The 17,741-nt window shown below is 42.3% G+C and overlaps 1 protein-coding gene across 1 annotated transcript in view; it reads left to right on the top strand.

Moving 5' to 3' along the window:
- CP (ceruloplasmin) overlaps nt 1–17,741 on the top strand; it is a 46,768-nt gene that overhangs the window by 19,733 nt on the left and 9,294 nt on the right. The window contains exons 2-13 of the mRNA XM_019503116.1: nt 490–734; nt 3,529–3,741; nt 4,234–4,407; nt 5,433–5,687; nt 7,033–7,198; nt 8,277–8,416; nt 9,274–9,414; nt 11,971–12,182; nt 12,658–12,808; nt 13,769–13,981; nt 15,209–15,416; nt 16,936–17,075. Coding sequence (XP_019358661.1) covers nt 490–734; nt 3,529–3,741; nt 4,234–4,407; nt 5,433–5,687; nt 7,033–7,198; nt 8,277–8,416; nt 9,274–9,414; nt 11,971–12,182; nt 12,658–12,808; nt 13,769–13,981; nt 15,209–15,416; nt 16,936–17,075 — 2,258 coding nt within the window. The remainder of the gene's footprint in view (nt 1–489; nt 735–3,528; nt 3,742–4,233; nt 4,408–5,432; nt 5,688–7,032; nt 7,199–8,276; nt 8,417–9,273; nt 9,415–11,970; nt 12,183–12,657; nt 12,809–13,768; nt 13,982–15,208; nt 15,417–16,935; nt 17,076–17,741) is intronic.

Below are 17,741 nucleotides of genomic sequence, written 5' to 3'. Positions count from 1 at the left end.
CAACTTCCAAGAGAAGTGGTGCTGGCTCCTACCCTGGGGGTCTTTAAGACAAAGCTAGATGAACACCTGGCTGGGGTCATTTGACCCCAGTACTCTTTCCTGCCATGGCAGGGGGTTGGACTTGATGATCTGCTCAGGTCCCTTCTGACCCTACTAACTATGAAATTATTTGAGAGCATATAACAACCACAATGTGTTCTGTGCCACTTTCAAGATGTACAATGATATAACAACACATTGTAGGTTTATCAACATCAAACTGCCTCATACAAATCCTTTACATCCTTTTTATACAAGAAAGTAACATCTCTTCTTCACTGCAAAAGACTGAATAGTATAATTGAACAAGGGTAGTAATAGCTTCACTATTTCTAAAGACTTCAGGTAATTTATGGCTTTTTTACCATGTATGACAAATAAGCCTTTTGACAGACACTCAGTTACAAAAACATATGCTGACAGGGCTGCATTTGTGTGTTTTCTCTGCAGACAATCCAAAGTCTTTCTCCAGAGGGGCCCAGACAGAATAGGAAGTGCTTACAAGAAAGCCATCTACGTACAATACACCGATACCTCATTTAACAAAACAGTAGAGAAACCTTCCTGGCTGGGGTTAATTGGCCCCATTATTAAGGCAGAAGTTGGAGATTCTATTATTGTCCACTTGAAAAACTTTGCTTCCCGGTCCTACACTCTTCATCCACATGGTGTGAAATACACTAAAGAAAATGAAGGTAAGTTTCAGTTCACCGTAGTCAGAATTGTATCAGCATTTTGAATCTTCCTATTAACCCAGTAGAATTTCTCATCTGAATGAAGACTGTTGAAGTAACTAAGGATAATGGGGATTTAAGAGGGGACTTACGTCAAATGAAGGTAGGATCCAATTAAGAACATGCAACTGTTTTCAAAGACTAAAACATTAAATTAATTGGAACTCTTCTGGTACATAAAGAGACAATTTTAATCAACACTTCTCAGCAAACAAGACTAATGAGAAGCAATGTTGGTAAGGTAACCAAAACAAGGATCTTTTCAAATGAAAAAAAAGTGACTGTTATAATTTCTAGTGTGTGAACACTAAATGAAAACCTATTTAAATTAAAATATAAAATACAATGTGAAGGTGAGCTCAGTCAGGTGACCATCCACTCTTCTCTGCAGACCTCTAGGGCAGATGATTGCACAGCCTCTGGGGGAGCTTGTTCCATAGTCTGGATACCCTAGTTGTGAAGAAGTTTTTCCTAACTTTCTATCTTCCAGGAGTTTGTGGCTGTTGTTTCTAGTTTCCCCCCAGGGTGCCCTGGTGAACAGTTGTTCACCGAGCCCCTGATGTATGCCTCTGATATAGCAGTAAGCTGCAATCAGGTCCCCTCTCATCCTTCTTTTCTTTAGGCTGAAGAGTCCAAGATCCCTCAGCCTCTCCTCGTATGACTTGCCATGCAAGTCCCTGATCATACGGGTGGCCCTTCTCTGGACCTTCTTGAGCTTTAGCATGTCCTTGTTGAAGTGTGGCACCCAGAACTGGATGCAATACTTCAGCTGTGGCTGCACCGATGTTGAGTAAAGCCTGAGAATCACTTCTTTGGTTTTACTGGAGATGCAGTGATGGTGGAGTGTACTAAGCGAAAACTACATTGGACTTTCAGGATAGCTTCTTTCACCCAGAGATTGCAGCCCAGGGAGCATAATGCAAGTGACAGCTTTTCAAATGATGTTCAACAGGGACATACCTCTATAGCTGTCACAGTCACTTCTACCCACCTTGTTTTTGTATAATTATACAAACCAAGCATCTTTGAAATCTTGCGGTACTGCTTCCTGTTTCCAACAGAGCAGTATAACTTCATGGAGCTTCCGAGGTACTTCGTTTTTGGCACATCTGTAGATTTCAGCAGGCAAGTAGTCGTTGCTAGATGTCTTGTTCCCAGGGATCCATTTAATGGCTTTCTGCAAATTGTCTAATGTAGATGCAATGTCCAGCTCCATCATATGTTCAAACTGTGGTAATCCTTCAAGGTCTTCGTATTTGATTTCAGTCTCACTGGAGTACAGAGTTCCACACTGTTCAATCCAATGCTCAAGTTGTTTTTATTTATTAGTGATGACATTTCCATTTAAGTCTTTCAGTGGAGCTGTTTTCTTCTTGCCTGGACCAGTTGCTTGTATGTCCCATGGCTATCACTTGCATCAGCTGCTTTCTGAATATCATCACAGTTTCAGCCAAAAATCTTGGGCACACCTCCTAAACCTCCTTTTGCACTTCTCTTTGAGCATTTCTCAAATTTTCCAGAGTTAGTTAGTTAATTAATTTATAAATGAGATAATGTTTGGAAAGTACATTAGTGACTGAAGATATAGAAACGCTTACCACAAACAAAGCCAATTGTTAGAGTTAGCGATGCATTGCATCCAGAAAATACAGCAAACCCTAGTTAAATTTCCTTATAGGTCATTCACTCTGTGGTGTAATTTGCTATTGTTCAGATTCCCCACCAGTACCCCTCTCTCCTTTCCCCCAGTAGACCCCTACTAGAAGTTGGTCACAGCTGGATAATTCATTTGTATTCCCCTTGGAGTGATAGATACTTGGTCCTTAAATCTGGCTTCCTCCTTAGAAAGCTCTTTCTAAAATGCATTATGTTAATGATGACACTGTAGAAGATGACAGCTAGATTCTACTTGCTTGCTTAATTTGAGTAGTCCTGGAGAAGTCTGATTTGCTTCAGTGGAGTTACACAAACAGCAAGGACTACTCAACAGGAGCAGGATTTAGCTAGAATCTGGCCCAAGACAGCTTTTTCTTAAGGCTTATTAGTGTAAGGATGTGGGAAGCTATTAGTGAACATGACATTATCATGCAGTTCTTTTAAACATATTAACCAACCATTCAGCCATAACTTCAAGACTTGTTGAAATTTCACACTACAACTGATGTGTGAAATATTGATATATCCCATAGGACAACAGCAAGTTATGCAGCAATATGAGCAGTAGAAATGGAAGCAATGTGATCTTGTTTCAGATGTTGCTTTTCTATTTGAGGTAAAGTTGTCAGGGGACCAAACAAATATGAATTTTAGAATACCTGCATTGATGTATATGCAACAAACATTAAACAATAGTTGAGTAATTCTTTTTCTAAGACTTGAATATATTGCCTTCCTGATAAATTTGGGAACAATCTCTGGTCCTACTGATGTCAACAGTAATCCCTCTCTCTTTGAAGCTGGTGAGTTTTTAGCCCTAAACAACAAATGAGAAAGATCTACCCATCTACTGTTTCAAACAGCATTTCTTTGCAAATTCAAAGGCTTGGTCTGTGTTCCTGCTGCAGTTGGTTAACTTCAAGAAATGACAGATGTCCAATATCAATGTCTTATGTTTCATATATATGCTTTATCCTGCCAAGTCTAAAATATCTGTTAGTTGTAAGGTGTACATAACACCACTAGTTGCCTATCATTCTTTGCTAAATCATGAGTGAAATGCATTCATATGGACTGCTTTGCATCATACCTTTCCCAGGTGCTTTTTATCCAGACAACACCAAAGATTTGCTAAAAAAAGATGATGCTGTGAAGCCTGGAGAACAGTATACTTATCAATGGGATGTGACAGAAGATCATGGTCCAGCTGAAGGAGATGATAATTGTATTACAAGGATTTATCACTCACATATAGATGCCCCAAAGGATGTTGCCTCTGGGCTTGTTGGACCTCTGATAACATGCAAAAAAGGTAAATGGTAGAAGACCTATAAAGCACGGAAATAGAGAACTGAAATTCTACTTTTGTTTTCCTGAGTTAGATACTGCTGCTTAGTGCAGCCACTAGCTTTTAAATAGTGTCCACGATCTCCTTACAGTTAGCTGCCTTGCGTATGGTATGAATGTTTATACCTGGATTAGCATGTATGATTTGTAAAGCACTGTGGTGAAAACGAACACTTTTATGTTACATTTAATATAAGTACGCACTAATCAGCGACTCATATGTTATTTTCATTTTGTTCAACAAAATATGGTGAAAGATGTTTCCTGTAGTATTAATCTGTATTAATATAATCTGGGTTCACCCTATAGGATGAAAAATCTAAGAGGCGTATAGGCAAACCACATATAATTCAAAAGGTAACCAACAAAATCAACCTGAATGACTCTTAGATATAATACTGCAGAAAAGGAGGATTCCTCCAGCCAAAGTCTATGAAAATGGTGCTCTTTATTGCAGGCATACTGGATGGGGGAAGTGATAATCAAATTGATGCTGAATTTATCGTTATGTTCTCTGTGATGGATGAAAATCTCAGCTGGTATCTGGATGACAATATCAAGACATATTGTTCTGAACCTGCCAGAGTTGACAAGGAAAATGAAGACTTTCAGGAGAGTAATAAAATGCACTGTAAGAGAACTTTTTAGAGTTGCTGATCACTCCTGTATCACATTAACATTCCTGTTTGTCCCTGATGTCATGGGTGTCTGGTGCCTCGTGAGTCCGGGGGGTCACATGCTGACACAAGTCAGCAATCAGGGGAAGGGGGTCCCCCGCGGTTGATCTCACTCACCGTAAAACAGCCGCGCCACTTCCACGGCCACTTCTGAAAGCAGTGCAGCCACTTTTGCTGGCAGCCCCGCTCCCCGGCTGGTGCTCACAGGGGGAGCACTGGTGCTCCCACCTGTCCCCCTGCCCGCTGACTAAAGAGGGAGCACGGCCTGACATGGTGGGCACCAGCGCTCTCAGGGGGTGCACAGGCACTTCCTACGTGTCACCCCTGACTGATGTTTTATTACAGCGTTTTACTTTTTGAGCATTTATTTAAAAGCAGATTTCAAGTGAAGGTTTAGGGCTTCTTCCTGTTCTCACTGAAGTCAACTGAAAGTTTTGCTACTGACTTCAGGTGAGAGCTGGGTCAGGCCAGAGTTTATTAATATAAGAAATAAAAGGATGTGTGTTTGGTAGAACTGGAGAACTGCAGAAAAATCAAAACCATACAATCATGGACACAAAGTATGTAGAGGTACTGACTGACCAAAGAGCCTAAAATTGCGACCAGGTCTGTGCATGGCCTCTGTACATAGATTTTTTTCTTTTGATTGCTGTACTATGCTCTCCCAGACTAACAAAACAGTCTACGCTGTACAGTGTCAGCACATAGGATATCCCACAATCTAGTATCAAGCATATAAATCACAGAAAAGACTACTGCCCAAAAGAACTAGCTGTAAAAAAAAAATCAAATATGGGTTCGGTTCAGATTTTGGAAAATGTTAGCCTACTTTCAAGCTCAGATATAGAATTGTCCTACAGCTTGTTTCATAATTAAAAATCACTTCTCTGTTTTATATGGTTATCAGAATAGCCAGCTTCTGCACAGAAATCTATGAACTACACGATGGCAATATGTTATGCTTCTTTTTATCTTTTAGCAATCAATGGATACATGTATGGATACCTTCCTGGTCTCACCATGTGTGCAGGAGACAGGGTGAAGTGGCATCTTTTTGGCATGGGTAATGAAGCTGATATCCACTCAGCTTATTTCCATGGACAGATATTGACAGAGAAGAATCACCATATTGACTCTGTGAGCCTCTTCCCTGCTACATTTGTTGATGCTCTCATGATACCAAAAAACCCTGGAGAGTGGATGCTTAGCTGCCAGGTCAATGACCATATAGAAGGTGAGAAACAAGTCACTATGTCTAAAAACATCTTCTGGACCCTGAAGGAACACCAAAGAATAGCTAAAACAGTTCTGTTATTTGGCCTGTCATAGTGATGTTACAAAACAACTTTAAAAACCCATATAAACAAAAGAAGCAGATACAAGACCCTAACCAGATTTTGAACTAGTTGTGCCTGAACATAGTCCTTACTGCAGGGGTTGGCAACCTTTAAGGGGTCACAAGCCAAAATAAGGCAGCTGAGTCTGAAGGTTTGCCACCACTTGTGACCTGGGTGCTGCCCTGGTCTGCTGCCTACCCAGCCCTCCCTGCTCTGTGCCAATGGCTGCTATGTGGCCCCCCTACTACTGCCATTGCTTCCCATTACCCTTTGCAGCCAATTCCTGTCACTCCAGCTATGACCAGCTACAAATTCAGTGGCAGGAGAAACAGCAGATGCAAGAGGCACAAGAAGAGAGAGACAGCTGGGGAGGCAGCAAGCAGCACTGCACTGGTTCAAGTGCAGAGAAATGCTATTGCCCTGCTTCTACCTGCTGCAGAATAGGCTTGGCTCCACCAGCTGGATATAGCTTCTTGGTGGGCTGGATCTGGCCCACAGGTCACAGGTTCCTGACCCCTGCCTGACAGAGTTTGCCTTCTTAGGTGCTGAATATATTATTACAGATGTACTTTATACAATAGTGAAGATGACGCACAGCAGTCTCCACTTCTCTTCTACTTAAGACCTGGTCTACATTTGAAAGTTTGTTGTTATGTATGTTAGGAGTGGCAGGAGAAATCCTACACCTAATCTGCACTGCTATAAGCCAACAAAAGCTCTACTGTCTATGCCGTCATACTGGCACAAACATCCTTTTGCTTAAATAGCTTATTTTATTCAGAGCACTGGATACATTATGTCTCTTCTAAAAGAATTTGCCAGGCTAGCCCAACCCTTTCTAGGGTAGGCAAAGCTTAATAATTTCACAGATGAATTACTGATCAGTCTGAGTGAAAGCAGAGCCAGCCTAATAGCATGGGGCCTAGACAGTCTGGAGGCTGTTTTCACTTCCTCCAAATCTAATTTGGCATTGAAATACAAATTGTATCTTTACAACAAAACATCTTTTTTACTCCTGCTGTTCCTGTGAGCCTCCAACATGTATAATGCATACTGCATCCTAACTAGTGACCTGGGTGTTATTCTGGGTAGTTTGTTTTAGTCTTTGATCTGTGCATCTTGCAGATCATCTATTTTTTCCATGAAAAAAACCTGGCAGTAACAGTGAAAGAAAACAAAACCAGTCTTCCCCCTGTGGTTTTATCTTTTCTCTCTCTCTTTTGCGTGCTTGTATGTGTTCAGGTGGCATGCAGGCCATTTTTGAAGTAAAAGACTGTAAAAAACCCACAAGTGATCAGAATGAGTCTACAAACACAAGACATTACTACATTGCTGCTGAGGAAATTATCTGGAACTATGGCCCAACTGCAGTAAATCATTTTACAGGACAAGAATTAGTTACTGATGGGTAAATATCTTGTATCTTGAAAGTAAGGAGCTATTGAGTATTGGCCTGAAAGTGAACAAAAAGTATTTGCTAAGTGGAAGTGTTCTGAAATACTAAATACATGTATAGAAATGAGGTGTTCTTGCTTTTTAAGTAGAATTCCTTGTTGTTTTCAGCACTGCTTTAACGCTACAAGATACAATCCACAGCAGTTATGCCTGTTATTTTGTTGGGGCCTTTCTCTTAAGTTTCATTGTAGCATTAGTAATTACACTAGAATGAAGAAATGTTTGTACAACGTAGAACAACATTCTGGGTCCCTTGAAGAATAAAGAGTGATGATTGACCCAGGCAGGTTAAAGAGCTAAGGATCAGGGAACAGATTTTCAGCTAGCATAAATTGTCTTAGCTCCAATGAAGTCAGCAAACAGTACTGACCAGCTGAGGTTTGTATTTTTATATTTAAATATCTAACATCTGGGCAAGGCATTGTGTTACCTTCTTTATTTACACAAGATGCTACATAATTAATTATTTCAATTAACTGTGTTCAAAATGCTGCAAGATGCTTGAATTAAAATACAATGAAAATTGCAAAGTAAATCTGTATAGGTTTAACTCTCTTAAACTGTGACTTATTTATGGTTTTTATGTTTGTTTCATATGTGACCCATAACAAAACATTTTCAAAAAGTGGAATAAAAGCACTGACGAGAAATCATTTATGGTGGGTCTCCTAATGTACTGTATATAAGGGCAACAGTGCAGGATTTTTTAAAAGAATAAGAAAAACTTTGTGGAAACTTAAATTATGAGACTGCAGGTTCCTTCTGCATCTCCCTGATATTGCTGTATCTGACTCTAAAATGAGCTCAGGGATAGACCAGTGAGCTGAGACTCAGGAGACCTCTGCCATCAGCCCACTGAGTGACTTTTGGCAGGTCCTTCACTGAAGAGCTCAGTTTCCACCTCTTAACATAGAGATGACATACTAGCAACTTTTGTAAAGCACTGCATGATCTACTGATGAACAATGCTATAGAGGAGCTAGATGCTATTATTCAAAATGTCTATTTCTATCACAATTTCATCCACACAGAGAGTCTCAGACTTTTTTTGAGCAAGGTGACAAAAGAATTGGTGGCTCTTACAAGAAAGCAGTTTACAATGAATACACAGACAACACCTTCACAAAGCGTAAAAATAGACTCCCTGAGGAGGAACATCTTGGACTTCTAGGTAAGACTGTTTCAGACCGTTTAAAGTCAAAGTCCTGTAAGAGTTTGTCCCATTTATTAGTTCCTTGGATGTATTTGGTGGAGTTTATCAGTTCACTGCCTTCCTATGGGAAACAGAGTGGAAATGTTCTGGTATTGAAAGGGCCATGTCAACGTGTTGTATGAGCCAATGAAGAAGTGGTATTTGGGATCTGCCACTGGTGAAGGGCAAAAGAGAATGAGATGGAGGAGGATAAGTAGTGGCTATAGTGAAAAGTGTGGTGCAGCAAGGAGAAAGCTCTGGAGCTGGTGTTTGTGCTCCAGCAATGAAACTTTTTAGCTAACAGACAGGGAAGGGGGTGGAAGTAGAGGATGCAGCCTGGCACCGAATGAGTCATGACTAGTGGAAAATGAATGATAAAGGGTTGTATATGTTGTGCCTAGGAAGAAAAACAAATTGCACCTTCTGGGAGGAAAAAGGAGTCCAAAGCAATTGTTTCCTATTTCTTCCAGCTGGAGAGTGTCACTTCCTACAGCTGCTTCCACAACCTTTCTAGACACTGCATCTAACTTCCCAGCCTTTCCCAGTAGCCTCAGAGTGCCCCCTCCACAATCCTCCCTTTACCTTAGCTTCTCCTTTAAGGAGTGCTGGAGTCCAGCTGCCCCTACTGGACTTCACTGAAGAGGCACTGCTGCAGGCCTCCTGCCCTGTTCTGCTGTAACACCACTTTTACCTCGTGCAAGTGATAAAGTATGTTTTGTCAGAAGACACAAGAAAAAAGCAGGATCTGTTACTATGAACCCTATGCCAAGTCTTTTTATTTTATGCTTCACTTCAGTCAACACACTGTGGTTATTAACACCTTTACTCTTTATTAGGACCAGTCATCAGAGCAGAAGTGGGTGACATCATCCAAGTGACCTTCCGCAACAATGGCAGCCACCCATTCAGCATCCAGTCCCATGGTGTGACTTACAGCAAACAAAATGAGGGAGCATTCTACAATACCATCTCTGGAGGTGATTTTGGAGGCTAGGAGATTTCTACCATCTCCGATGGAGAATAATGAATCATAGAAATTTAGGGTTGAAAGGGACCTCAGGAAGTCATTTAACCCAACCCCCTGCTCAAAGCAGGACCATCCCCAAATAGATCATCTCAGCTTTGTGTAGCTGGATCTTAAAAACCTCCAAGGATGGAGAGTCTATAACCTCCCTAGGTAACCTTGTCCAGTGTTTTACTACCCTCCTGGGGAGAAAGTTCTTCCTAATTTAACCTAAACTTCCCTTGCTGCAACTTGAGGCCTTTGCTCCTTGTTCTGCCTTCTGCCACCGCTGAGAACCGTTCAGCTCCATCCTCTTTAGAGCCACTTTTCAGGTAGTTGCAGGCTGCTATTAAATTCCCCCTCAGTCTTCTCTTCTCCAGACTAAATAATCCCAGTTCCCTCAGCCTCTTCTCATAACTCATCATGTGTCCCAGGCCTCTAACCATTTTTGTTGCCCTCTGCTGAACTGTCTCCAGTTTATCCACATTCTTTCTGTAGTGGGGGGGGGGCCCAAAACTGGACACAGTACTCCCCATGTAGCCTCACCAGTGCTGAGTAGAGGGGAAGAATCACTTCCCTTGATCTGATGGCAACACTCCTCCCAATGCAGCCCAGTATCCCATTAGCCTCCTTGGCAACAAGGGCACACTGTTGGATCATATTCAGCTTAATATCCACTGTAACCCCCAGGTCCTTTTCTGCAGAGCTGCTGCTTAGCCAGTCAGCCCCCAGCCTGTACTGGTGCATGGGATTGTTCTGTCCTAAGTGCAGGACTTTGCAGTTGTCCTTACTGAACTGCATGACATTTCTTAAGGTCCAATCCTCCAATTTGTCTAGGGCTCTCTGAATCCTAACTCTACTTTCCAGAGTATCTACTACTCCCCAACTTGGTGTCATCTGCAAGCTTGCCGAGGGTGTACTCTATGCAATCTTCCAGGTCATTGATGAAGATAATGAACAAAACCAGCCCCAGGACTGACCCCTAGGGCACTCCACTTGATACCGGCTGCCAACTAGACGTTGCACCATTGACTTATTACCCTCTGAGCCCAATGATCCAGCCATTTCACTACCTACCTTACAGTCCATTGATCCAGCCCATACTTCCTTAACTTGCCTGCGATAATGTTGTGGGAGACTGTATCAAAAGCCTTGCTAAAAACAAGTTATACCACATTCACCGGTCTCCCTGTGTCCGCAATGCCAGTCATCTCATCATAGAAGGCGATTGGGTTGGTCAGCCATGACATGCCCCTGGTGAATCCATGCTGGCTCTTCCTAGTCACCTTTTTCTCTTCCAAGTTCTTAGAAATGGAGTCCTTGAGGATCTGCTCCATGATTCTTCCAGTGACTGAGGTGAAGCTGACTGATCTGTGAGGGCATTTGTACATGACATGGGGGTTTAATTCTCCCTTAATTGAAGCAGTGTTTTTTTAAAAAGACCACTTTAATTTAGGGTGAAGTAAACCCCTGTGTCGTGTACACCTGTGTCAGAGCCTGATCCTTACCTGCCTCTCCAGCAGCGAGGAGGGGAGAGTGAGCTGCTGGAGGGCAGAGCGGTCCCTGAGCTGCAGGGGGTGGGGGCTGGTGCTTCCCTCTGTGGAAGTGGCAGCCTCCCCCCAGGTGGCACCCATCTGCAGGCACCTGGCTCAGGCAGTCCCAGGGGGCATTGCAGCCACAGAGGGAAGCAGCGGGCCCCTGCACAGCTCAGGCAGGCAGGCTCCAGGGGGGAAAAAAAAAAGATCAGGTTCACCACTTTTTTTTGTTTCTTTCTGTGGAGCCTGCCTTCCCCCAGGCTGCTGCCGGGCTGCCTGCATTGTCTGCCTGCACAGCCCCTGAGCTGCATGGAGCCCGCTGCTTCCCTCCGTGGCTGTAGGGTAGGAAACTAAAACTCCCCAGAGGTGTTTTACTTTGCAGCACCCCAAAGTCATTTAAGGTGCATTACTCCACCTAATGTCCTTCAGCGGCTGGAATTAACCCACAATATACTGCCAAATGTATAAACAGCAATGCCATTAAAGTGGTGCAAAAAGCATTTAATCTGCTTTAAACCCGCTTTAAAGTGTTGTCTACAAACGCCCTAGTTCCCTAGATCCTCCTTAACATTTTTAAATATGTGCACCAAGCTTGCCTTTTTCCGGTCATCTGGGACCTCTCCCAATCACTGTGAGTTTTCAAAGATGATGGCCAACGGCTCTGCAATCACATCAGCCAACTCCCTCAGCATCCTGGGGTGCATCCTGTCCGGCCCCATATATGTCCAGCTTTTCTAAATAGTCCCTAACCTATTCTTTCACCATTGTTGGCTGCATACCTCCTCCCCAAACTGTGCTGTTTGGCGCAGTAGTCTGGGAGCTGACCTGACCTGTGAAGACTGAGGTGAAAAATGCAATCAATACTTCAGCCTTTTCTGCATCCTCTGTGTATGAAGCAATAGTGTTATCTCAATACAGATAATATAATAAAAATAATCTCTGCTTAAGATCAAGCACCAATTGTCTTGACTATTAATTTTGATTTTTTATAATAGGCACTGAAGTTCCTGCCTCACATGTGAGTCCTGGCGCTACATTTACATATGAATGGAAGGTGCCAGAAGATGCAGGTCCCACCCAGGAAGATCCAGACTGTATTACCTGGCTCTATTATTCAGCTACTGATGCAGTCAAAGACACCAATGCTGGCCTTGTGGGCCCTCTCTTAGTCTGCAGAAAAGGATCTCTGCTCCCCTCTGGGAAACAGGTCAGTCAGAGAGAAAAAAATTAAAGTCTTCATATAATGTTAACCCAATCTACTTTTCACTTCCTGAACTGTGCCATTGAGAGCCTGCTGAGGTAAAGAATACTATTGCAGGGGAAGAGATACTCGGTGGAACGTGGTATGAGCTAAAATCACTGGTTCAAATCCCACTCAGGTAGCGCAGATCTGCTGCTGGAATACTCCCTGACTTGGACCCCTAGCTGGCAAGACTCGGAAGAAAGGTCAGTGATGTGAATGGTACAGATTACGAGGGACTTTCATTACTAGAGGAGGTACCTTTATGTCCACAGTGGCCAGCTAGTCTGTATGGCCCTACACTAGGTAATGCAGGCAGAAAGCTTTCAGATCTTTATGGGAAGTTATATTCATAAAACCTGCATGCACATAGGACCTTTACTGTCCCAATTAAGTTTATTCAGTTGTCTTTTTTTTATTTTGTATTGGTTCTTCTCCACAGAAAAATGTAGACAAGGAGTTCATCCTACTTGCTACAGTATTTGATGAGAATCTGAGCTGGTACTTGGATGAAAATATTTTGATGTTTATAATAAATCCTGACAACATAGACAAAGAAGATGAAGACTTCCAAGAGTCCAACAAAATGCACTGTAAGGGCTTATATTTAACTCTTTTATCACAACTAGATCAGCACATGTGTTATATGGCAAATCATCACTATTGCAAGCCTTCACTGAATTCATATTCTAGTAACAATATCATGTGCAGAACTGCACTTGTAATTTCAACATAAAAACAGGCATGGGTTGGACCATTTAGAAAACCTAGCTACTTTTTATAGTAAAAAGCTTTTTACATTGCAACAGCGCAAAATAATTAAAATAGCTCATTTTGTTTTCATCTAGATTATGGACAGTATGTTGTGCTATGGTTTAACAAACCATGTTTGCAGAAAAAAGCAGGTTAAATTGCTTAAACAATAAGCATTACTGTATTTACCTGAATCCAAGATGAATCTATTGTGAACTCTATCTTATTCTCCCTGGACCTTGAGAATCCACTAGTCCTTCCTCTTTCACTAAGTACTGCAAGCTGAATTTTGCTCTTAGTGATACCTGTGCAATCTCTTGTGCCTTGAAATTAAGCCCTTGGTGCCATTTGTGCAGTTAAGCCAGCAGGGCTGTTCTTGAGTAGAGAAAGGGAAGAGATGGGTTAGGGGAGGTTATATATTCACATTTGCTTTACATCTCAGAATCATAGTCTTGACTGATACACAGTGACTTTTCAAGGAATAGGCTCATAAAAACAAAACCCTGAATAGAGCAGATTCCAATACAGTTGATAAAGTGACAGTTTGTGAATCAATTTCCAAGCAAATAAAGAAGTGATTCAACTGTGCTGAATGCTTTTCTCTTTTTTAAATGGATCTTAAAAGTTACATTTATAGATTCTGCAGTCCTAAAATGAGAACTAATGATATTAATGATACCTTTGCTGTCAGGAGTGGACATGTTGTAACTTGACTGGCATGTGAAATAAGAAGAGATGCATCACAGAATTAATTATATGCATTAATCAGGATATTTCTGCTTTTCATGATTCTCCTGCAGCCATCAATGGATACATGTATGGAAACCAACCTGGCCTTACAATGTGTAAGGGAAACACAGTTTCTTGGCATTTGATTGGCTTGGGATCAGAAGTTGACATCCATGGGATATACTTTTCAGAAAACACATTCCTAACCAAAGGAACAAGGAGGGACACAGTAAACCTGTTTCCACATACATCTCTCACAGCAATTATGAAGCCTGACTCTGAAGGTGAGCAGTGATGACCACTGTTACTGTGCTTTCTGTTTATTCTGCACACTGTAGTATTGCTTCTGGCATAGAGGCATATCATAACAAAAACCATGTTTCTTCCTTAGAGCAGAAAATTGTGTTCGTTTTTTCTGCCAATGATACCTGAATCACTGGTGGTCAGGCGAGCCCTCCCTATTTTGGGGTTAAACTGCAAGTTTACAATAAGACCTGTGAAAGTTGTGGGTAGATTTTAGGGAAAGATTCATACCTTTGGGCAAACAGTTTCTTTCCCTGTTCCTGTTTTTTGCTGGATCTCACTAGCAATTGATTACCACCTCTAAATCTCTCTGCATCTGCTGAGCTATGCTAGCCAGGATATAGGTAGAGGAGCTGAGTCAGGACTCCATGCGTCTCTCACCCCTCTCCAACTATTTTCTTCTTTGCTTGAGAAGAAATAATTATGCACACCCAAGCCCTTCTACACAAACCCCTTAGGTGTGAGGAGACTATGCAATGACATTATAGGAAATGGCAGGAGGCTGAATTTTCTTGCGTTTGTCTGGCAGCATAGGTTGGACCATTTGAACAAAGCCTTGAGGTGCTAGGTAAAGAGATGGGTCTGCAAAGGACTGTTATGAAGTGAAACGTGAAAGAAACTGTATGAAAACCATGATTTAAGGGAATATTGCTTAAGGCAGAACATCATGCCTGTGGGATAGGAGCACCTATAATGCAAGGCCTTGATTGTAAACACTCTTAGGGCCCCTCTAGACATTATATTTATGCCAGGATGAATGTTTAGGTTAGAACATTTTTATGGCTGGCTTGCATGGTGCCTTAACTGAACGTGTGGCAGGTCTGGGGCTGCCCTGTGGTTAGAGCTGAGACTCATTTGCTTGTTGGTCTCAACCCTGGGACCATGCTGCGGTCTTGAACCAGTCCCAGGACTGTACCTGGAGATGCTAAGCTGTGTCTACCCAGCTTTCCACTGGCAACTAGTTGAAAGGGCACAATTGGGATCTGATCCCAAAATCATGCTTCCTGCCATGCACGTATCCTGCCATGCAACGATCAGATCCCATTCACACTTTTAATTGAACATGTGTTACGGGCCTTGGACATTGAATTACCTTTATTACTGGGATTAGTCCCATTGGTCAAAGAGCTTATATCTTGTAAAATCAGTCTTCAAGCTCTGCAGCTTTCCTTTTTCATTTCCTTCTTTCTTATTCAAACTCCCTTTAGGGGTTTTTGAAGTGGAGTGCCTCACAACAGATCATTATCTGGGGGGCATGAAACAGAAATACAAAGTGGAAAAATGCCATTGGTGGAATGTGGATCCATCCTTATATTTGCATGAAAAGACTTACTACATTGCTGCAGTGGAACTGGAATGGGACTATTCACCCAACAGGACATGGGAACATGAGAGGCATGAATTCCATGATGAAAGGTAATGTGGAATATACCAGTCATTATTAAGTTTGAGTGCATGTGTGAAACAGGGATCACCTACACCCATTTGTAACAATGACCCCATGAAACTGAGGCAGACAATGAGACTTATTTGTGTTGTAGTATTGTAGAAACTTCCTGAAGGACAACTACACTTCCAAATACACCTAGACACTGCATGTGCATGAGCTATTTATACATATAAATAAAATACTTGATGTTGTGTGCTGTTAAGTGTTCATATATTGTATTTACGATGCATAATATAGTTAATATCACCTGATATTTTCATACTTCATTAGTCCCGGTCCCTGGCAGTTCTCAGTCCCTGCAACTACTGTGAGCTAATTCCCAGCCCTGGGGACACTTACTGGCTGTTCTATTCTACAGGGTTTCCTCTTTCTTTTACCTTTAGTGGTTCTTTTAACTCAGCAGAAATCTATACCAATTTTGCTAAGAGTTGGCCAAACCCAAATGTCTCAATTCAGCAAGCTATTTAAAAAGGGACTGATTACAGTGGACCTGACTGACTTATTAATGAGACCTAACTTTAAACATGCATAGCTGGGAAAATCTGGATCTGAGGCTACAAACAGATGTTTCAGTTGTTGTGGCACCAGTTGGGCTGTCATGAATCTCACCACACTTCACCTTTCAAAGTGGGTTTAGAGAGTAGGATGTACTGCTACGCTTTGGTGGGCATAGGGCAGGGAGGAGGGTGGGGTATCTGCTGGGATTGCCCAGCCTGCCCATTCCTACCTATCCTCCCAGTGTTGAACATTTCATCCACCTCACTTTCCTCTTTTTCAAACTTGAAGCAGAGCCTGGAGAATGTGGGCAGCCCTGGGCTGAGGGAGTCACCCCTCCTGCAGCCCCACCGAGCTACTTGGTCCCAAGCACCAGTTATTCCCACAACCACACCCCAGTCCTGGCAGCAGCTGGAGTGGCCCAGGGGCTACCACTAGCTCCTGGCTCCGGCAAGCTCCCCTTTCCCACTGTACCCCGATGAGTCTGGGCCACTGCATTAGTTTTCCAAGACAGCATTCTCCAGGGCCTGTTCTCTACTGGGCTCCAGGCAGGATTATTTGAGTTCCCCAACTTTTTTTATTTTTAATTATGAGTGAGGATGAGTTCTGTATGGCAGGTGCTCTTCAACAGTGCATTCAGCCAATATTTGTGACACAACCATAGACATCTACTGCAACAGAGTGGGACAACCTGTTAATTGGTGTTGTCATGCAAGCATTTATGGCATTTGTTTAATTCAATCTTTTTGTGTCACAACAAAGGCAGTGTCTGTTCATAGCTTTAGTGCTGCAGTCCTTGTGAGTTCTGCAGTGATTCTGCTTTTTTTGCAGTGGCTTTATATTTACCTGGGGATCTAGTGTATATTGAAAATACTGCTTTATTTTGCTTAACTGAGCAGGAATGTCAACCGAAGGATCAAAAGATGCTAAGGAAATACGAAAGAAAGAGGGACTTACTGTATCTTCAAATTGATCTTCTATTTTCCACAGCCCTGGCAATCCATTTTTAAGTAAAGGTGATATGTTCATTGGCTCGAAGTACAAGAAAGCTGTATATCGGGAATACACTGACAGTTCATTCAGTACTCCCAAAGAAAGGGCAGAGGAGGAAGAGCATCTGGAAATTCTAGGTATGATTGTCATGGGAGAAATGCAGACTCTACCACCATAATAGTCATGTCTGGTCTACAAGTAAAACTGAACAATATGTGGAATAGTGCCTGATTCTACTCACACTAGTATAGTACGTAGACTTCCATGGGATTGCTTCTGACTTCTATTAATGCAAAATAATACCAAATCAGTGCTTGTGTTTGAAGGGATTCCTGGTTTACAGTTGCTCAACTTATAGAGCAGGATTTTCAAATCTGGCCTAAAGTTCAGCAGCCAAATTCACATTGAATTCGGTGGCATCTTTTGAAGATACCTATTTAGATGCCTAATTTCTGATACAGTATAACCCCATAAATCTGTTTTTCAAAATTCTGGAAAGTCTCAAAAATCTAGCACTTCTAAAAATATGCTACATTGGCTGGTCCAGGAGCAGCAGCTGCATGCAGAGTGTGGGTGGCAAATGGTGGTGGATGGCAAGCTTCCCCCTCTGCACCTGTGGGGGAGAGGTAGGGGGAAGCGGCAGGCAGTTGTGGAGCAGCAGCTGCACGCAGAGCAGTGGCACGGGCTGGTGGATGGAGGTGACAGCCACTGCATACAAGCTTGCAAGCTTCCCCCTCCACATCTGAAGGAAGAAACTTTTTTATGTTTCAAAAATCCAGAATTTTCAAATTTCCAGCAGGTGC

Source organism: Gavialis gangeticus, unplaced genomic scaffold, assembly GCF_001723915.1.
Source record: "Gavialis gangeticus isolate Ggan-Ray unplaced genomic scaffold, GavGan_comp1, whole genome shotgun sequence".
In the NCBI taxonomy this organism is placed as follows: Eukaryota; Metazoa; Chordata; order Crocodylia; family Gavialidae; genus Gavialis; species Gavialis gangeticus.
This window is presented reverse-complemented; position numbering and strand designations above follow the sequence as displayed.